We start from the raw sequence: 6145 nt of genomic DNA, 5'->3' as shown, positions 1-6145 counted from the left end.
TGTCAGCGATTACCACGCCCTGGCTGTAAAGAACGCTGCAGAAAACCCAGCCCCTGTTTCTGTAAAGAGACCTTGAGCCAGGGTGGGCCTTTGGCATAGCCCATCAAGATGCTGCTTGAGATGCTGCATCCTGTGCCTGGGGTAATCACTGGCTCTGCTCCTGCTTCTGGCCTCTGGGGGGGTGTCCACACTGATATTCCTCCACAGGACTATCCCAAACACACCACACTCTTCCTGACTCTATGGTGAGCTCAAACCTGCCTCCCTGGGAACTCCAGGGGCAGAGGGTGAATGCTGGTGGCCAGTGAGGTCCAAGATACATTCTAGTTCTCTTGCACACATAGGCTCAGGGGTATGAGCACCTTGGTTCTTATCCAGATCGGGCAAACTCTGCACTGGCTGTGAGATCACTGGCTAACTAACCTTTCTGGGTTGTTTCTCTCCTGTAGAGAGAGTACTAATAGTGATCCCATTCGTTGTGTGATTGTGAGAGTTAAATGAGGCAATCTGTGCATGTGTAAGTCATCTGCTAAGTGCTCAGTAAGCCTCAGGTACTGACATTACATAAGAGCCAACAACAGGACACTCCAAGACTGAGATTGGGTCCAAGTCATCGCTGTGATCTCTGTTTAACATAGAGTCTAGCTGAGTATTTAACACAGAACAAATGTTTACTGGATGGCTAACTAATTAATTGGTAAGAAGTGTACCTTGGGCTACATTCCTACGTAACCTTCTGGCAAAAACCCTGTCACCCAATTCCTTCTCTGACCCTTGTCTAGCCACTCCCACTCGCTGTAGCTTTCTCAGCCCAGGACCCCCCACTTCTCTTCCCAGGTTGTGCTTGCGGGAGAACCAAGGCTCAAGGCAAAAGTCACAGGACCCCCCACTCTTAGCCATCAAGTCCAACTCAGTGAAAGTATTGTGCCCTGATTACTTGTGGCTAAAGATAGGAAATGGAATTGAGGTGGTATTGTGTACAGGGTGAGGACACACAAGTCTCCTGGAGGAGTTGGGACCTGAAAGACTTGAGTGAATAGAAGTAAGACATTGGACTAGAGAGCAGGAAGACATGGCGTGAGTGAGGGTGGTGGGGGTGGGCAAAGCTCCTGGGGATGAGGGTCTGGGAGCCCAGCTGGACTTTGCAGCTGACTGGGCATTGAGACCAAGGTAAGAGCACCACTGGACCAGGACAAACTCCCACAGCTGCTGGGACGGGAATGGTGCCAAGTGGGCCTTGAAGAGAGCCGTTAAAGGGAAACTCGATTTGGAAGCTGAATGCTGAACAGGGCGAGGGTGGAGAGAATCAACTACCAAGGAACTGCCAGATACAGAGTCAGGGCAGGGCAGGGCAGGGCAGGGCAGGGCAGGGCCCAGGTCTCAGGCAGACTCTAGGTGGACAATTCTAACAGCAGCAGAGCAATCAGGCGCTCCCTTTAAGTTATAAACGGAAGGGGAGGGCAAGTTGGACTTTTAGTCCACTTTTCTTCTCCTTCTCCTTCTCCTTCTTTTCTAAGATAGAGATCCACAGGCTTGGGCCCGGCCCCCTCCTAGGTTCCCCGCCAGGCTCCCAAGGGCCTTAGCTCCACACTGCGGGCACAGGACAAACGGGGACCAAGCACAGGAAGGCTCAAGCCCTGGTATCCTGCGGGAGGAGGCAGGGGCGGAGGGTGCTGTTTGTGTTCTGGAACACCCAGTTCACTAGCTCGGCGGCCTCCCTTGGTGCCCAGTGGTGCAGGGCCAGCAGAACTGCCCCTCGTGCTGCCCAGCTGCAGGGACCTAAGTCGCTCAAACACCATCTTGCATTCAGTCCTGCAGCGGGCCAACGAGCCAGCGAAGACAGGCGCTGGAGCTCCGCGCCCGCCTGAGGGATCCGCTGCTGAAAGGACTGAGGCGCCGAAGAGCCTCCCTCCGCTCCGCAGCTCCAGAACCCACCCGGGGCGGAGCCGGCACAGTTGGCTTGGGCCTTGGGCCTTGCCCGCAAGAGACAGTCAGTAAAATCTCAGACCCTGACGTGGGGGCAGAGTTACTGCTTGCATTGGCCCCCCTGGACACGCAGGCCTCTCCGAACGGCTTCCGAGCCCCGTGTTCCTGTGGGCGAGTTTTCAGTGTGTGCGGAATGACCAATACCTCTCGCCCGATTCTAAAACCCTAACTTTGCAGGGTGCCTTGCAGCTGCGAGGATCTGGAGCCAGTTGACCCTATCCCGGCCAAGGTGTGGCTGGAGGGAGAAGCGAGGGGGTGAATGGAGAAAGAGAGGGAGGAAAAAAAAGTCGGGAGAGCTGCGAGAAAGGGAAGTAACGGCGGCTCCGCCCGGCCTCTGCCCCTTTAAGTGCTTCACTGACTCAGCTAAGCTTCCCCCTCAGGTCGCGTTTTTTATGAATGAAAAACGTCCTTACATTCATTATATAAACAACTCGATGCTGATTGGCCAATGGCCCCCGGTGCATAAATTATGTAAAACAGACCCGGAGAGGGGCGGAGAGACACCCACTGTTGGCCAATGGGACCCGAAGTTGATGGGGCGGTTCAGCTGGATTTGCCCGAAGACAGGGTAAACAAGAGATGATGGACAGCCGCGGGAACGGCCTCGGGCCAATGGGAACAAGGGTGGGTTAGGGCTGCAGGCCAATGGCGGCCGGCGAAGCAGTGGGCTGTGGGGGGCCGGGCCAGCGGCTCCAGCCTGGTTGGCAGCTGCGGCGCAGAGTCCAGCCGCTGGTGTGCCGAGCGGTTCAGTCTCCCGAGCGGTTCGGCTCTGCCATTCGCCTAGGCGCCCAGGCCCGGTGCGCGCGTGCGTGAGCGCGCCTGCGCCGCCCGGGCCGCTGCAAGGGGAGGAGAGCGGCTGCCTCAGGTGAGGGGGCGTTGCGGGGAGGAGGTGGGGGGCGCATCGGAGGGGGCGTCCCAGAGCGCGTCCGAAAAGCCCAGCTGGCCTAGAGTTGGCGGGTTGTGTCGGGACCCTCGAAGTCGGTGTGCACGTCTGAGGCGATTTCCTCGGGGCTGAGCGACACCCCTCCCCTCCCCGCCTCCGAACCCCGCTTCTCTGCGGCCCGGTCCGGTCCGGTTCCTGGGAGGCGTCGGGCGGGGGCGGCTAACGGTTCCGCACGTCGCTCGGGAAGGGGCGCCGGAGCGCGAGGTGCGGGGGCTCCGGGGCGGAGATGGGGGAGCGCGGAGTTGCGGGGCTGTGCCGTCTCCGGAGAGCTGAGCCCCGAGGGGGACTGGAGGCTCGCGAGAAGAGACGCTCGGCGGAGCTTTGCAGTTGGGAGGAGGGGGCAGCTCGCAGTTGGAGGGGGGTGGCGGTGGTGTCTGTGGGAGCCGCTGTCCCCCCACCGCATCCTTCGGAACACCCAGAGGGGTCCGTGTCACGGGCTTGTGCAGCCTTGGGTTGGGGTGGCGCTGGGGGTCGGCCAGGAACTTGTGCAGGCCTTGCAAGTTTCAGGTTGTGGAAAGTGGACACCCAACCCCCTCTCTCCCCCTCCCACCCCCATCCTTCCTCCGTGAGCCGAGGGCGTCAGGCTGCGCAGCGACTCCAGAGAAAAATCCGGGGAGCCCCGGAACAGCAGCCTGGGGGACGAGTTGGGGGTGCGGGGGACGAGCCGGGGGTGCGGGGGATGAGCCGGAGCCTCAGGCTGGGGAGACTGGCCGTGTTTTCCGAAGAGGGGCCCCTGAGGGAACGGAACTGCCGGTCGAGGAGAGGGTGCTGGAGAGGGAGAGAGAGGTGTGGATTTAGGTGAGGGGCTGGGTCGGTTGCCTTCGCGGCACCTCGTTTTATGAATGTCGACGACTTTATGAATGAAGCGGGTTTCTTTCCTGGGCTCGCTGCTCCCTGCGGTTTCTTCCCTTCCCTTTTTTTTCTCTCCCTCTTTTTTTGTGAATGGAGCATTGAGCTTTCTTTCCAAAAAAAAAAAAAAGCTGAGGGGTGAGGGGGGCCTGCGTCGGAGGCTGGGCTTGGGCGTGCGTTGGGAGTGGGGGTGGGGGCGCCGCCGAAGGAGTTTTCATGAATGGGGAAGGCTGGGAATCGGGTGGAAGTGTGTCTTGTTTTGTGAATGGGGCCCTGCAGCGAGGGATCCAGTTACAGTCTCTACCTGAGGTGGCGGCCGCGGCTCGCTCTCCCATTCATAAAACCGGGCCGCTGCGCGCCGCGGGGGAGGAGCTGGGTCGCCGTGCGGAGCTGCGTGAAAGTTTTCCTGGGGGCCCCTCGGGGAGGGGGCGCGGGGTGTGTGTGGGGGGGCAAAAAGGAAGTGGTTGAAACTCCGGCGCCGGCTCGAGCCTTCCCTTCGTGTTGAAAACAAATACTTTGAGCACAATGTTGCTAGCCCTTGAACTCCGCTTTCCAAAAAAGATTCTCCAAGCTGGTGGTTGCTGTTGGTTATTTTCTTTCGGTTTTTTGTTTGTTTGTTTGCCTAAGGGCAGGGTTTTTTTTTCTTTCCCCTCTCTTTTAATCTTTACATCTTTAAAAATACATTTGCGTCCTTCTGGGTGAAGTAATGCATGTTGAGACAGAGTGTCTCCCTTCTACTCTTTTGCTGGGGGGAGTGCCTGCCCCCCTTTACAGAATCACCGAAGGAGACACAATTCTGGTTTTTTGCTTGTTAATTTTATGCCCCTTCGCTCACTCCTGAGGTTTCTCACATTTTTGTGTATTGGTTGGTGACGTCTGAGAAGGAGGCTTTAAATCTTGAAGGCTTTCCGAGTCCTTTGCGAGGCAGCCGGGCGAGCTGCCCCTGGAAGTTGGGCACTGAGTACTATTTTGCCTCTCTTTCCTTTGACTTTGAAAATATCTGATTACTTGGACCAAAGTGCTGAGGAGGAGGCTGGCGGTGAAGGATTTTCTCGTATCCTGCTCACTCCTGAAAATTTGATATGCGCCACACAGTATGAAAAACAAATTGGATGGAATTGCCCACTGAGAAAAAATGCCCTGCTTAAAATCCGTGTGCAAGTTAAACAAAGGCAATTATCCCTTCTGCATTGCTTAGAGCTAGGGAGAGTGGAATTAGCGCGTTCTCCCATTTTTTTCATGTGCAGAATAGAATAGGATCTAAAAACTGGTACTTTTACAAAATTATTACTTTATTACTCCCAAATTAAAGAAAGTTCTCTCCTCTCCCTTTGGACTCCCACCCCCCCCCAGCACTAAACATTTTTTTTTCCCCCAGTGCTAAATGAGTTTATTTATTTTAATGTGTCTGGGAATATTGACCTCACTATAAGAAACAAACTGAATTATGGCCAGGGATGGTTTGCTTTAAGGTTTGCCTATTTTTATTTTTATTAATGATCTTTGGTAGACATGCACTTAGAAATATGTGCAGTAAAATTTAGTTTCATTTATTATTCTTTATTGATACTTCATTCTGATTTTTTTGAAGTTGGTGATATCACAGAAAACTAAGTTGTCATGGAGATAATTTGTGACATTATAGACACTGCAAGAGTATACCTGCTTGGGCAGAAGGTTTGGGTTTTTAAATAAAGGCTTGTATGTGAAGAGAAGCATACCTCTGCCGAATTTCTGCCTGGAACTGTGAATAGTATTTTACCACTGACCTACAAAAGACTTTTAGAAACCCCATGTATGTCAGGTTGTTAATTGCCAATACCTTGGTATCCTTAAACCTAGTTTTTCTACTTCCTGTCACTGAGCTGTCAGAAATTAAATTATCTCTTTTTAAAACCCTACCCTGGAGGATCTTTCGGAGAAGAGAATCTTGAAGTCACCCTTTCATAATGAGCTAAAATCTTTTTGGGGTAAGGAGCAGGCAGTGACAAATGTAGAGGCTTGCTAATAAAGAAAGCAAATGATGAGTGAGTAAATAGATTTATTCCGAAGCGTGCCTTGATACAGTTACTCAAGCTTCCTAGTGACCTGCAAACCATATACAGTGGCTTTTTAAGCACCTAAGAGGAGTGGTTTTGCACAGGCCCTAAAATTGCTTCATTTCTCTCCCCGCTTTTCCCAGCCCCCCACACAAGTTAAAACTAATAAATTCGTGTAACTGGAGGATTTCTTTTCCCCCAGAAAGTACTCAATGCTGAAACCTTTCACAGTGACATTAGAGACGCTGGAAGCATCATGGATGGATTTTACGATCAGCAAGTCCCTTTTATGGTCCCAGGGGTAAGTTTAGGCAGCTTGCTGTTTGTT

The 6145-nt window shown here is 53.7% G+C and overlaps 1 protein-coding gene across 4 annotated transcripts in view; it reads left to right on the top strand.

Moving 5' to 3' along the window:
- The first annotated feature begins 2590 nt into the window (after positions 1–2590).
- ETV5 (ETS variant transcription factor 5) overlaps positions 2591–6145 on the top strand; it is a 58677-nt gene continuing 55122 nt past the window's right edge. Inside the window, exons 1-2 of one of the 4 annotated variants that reach the window (XM_058662199.1) lie at positions 2591–2851; positions 6024–6118. In XM_058662199.1, the coding sequence (XP_058518182.1) occupies positions 6074–6118 (45 nt within the window). In that variant the 5' untranslated portion in view covers positions 2591–2851; positions 6024–6073. Of the gene's footprint in view, positions 2852–6019; positions 6119–6145 lie in introns of all 4 variants that reach the window. The other 3 variants (XM_058662198.1, XM_058662197.1, XM_004591244.3) reach the window with 3 other exon arrangements.

This window comes from Ochotona princeps, chromosome 3, assembly GCF_030435755.1.
Source record: "Ochotona princeps isolate mOchPri1 chromosome 3, mOchPri1.hap1, whole genome shotgun sequence".
NCBI lineage: Eukaryota > Metazoa > Chordata > Mammalia > Lagomorpha > Ochotonidae > Ochotona > Ochotona princeps.
This window is presented reverse-complemented; position numbering and strand designations above follow the sequence as displayed.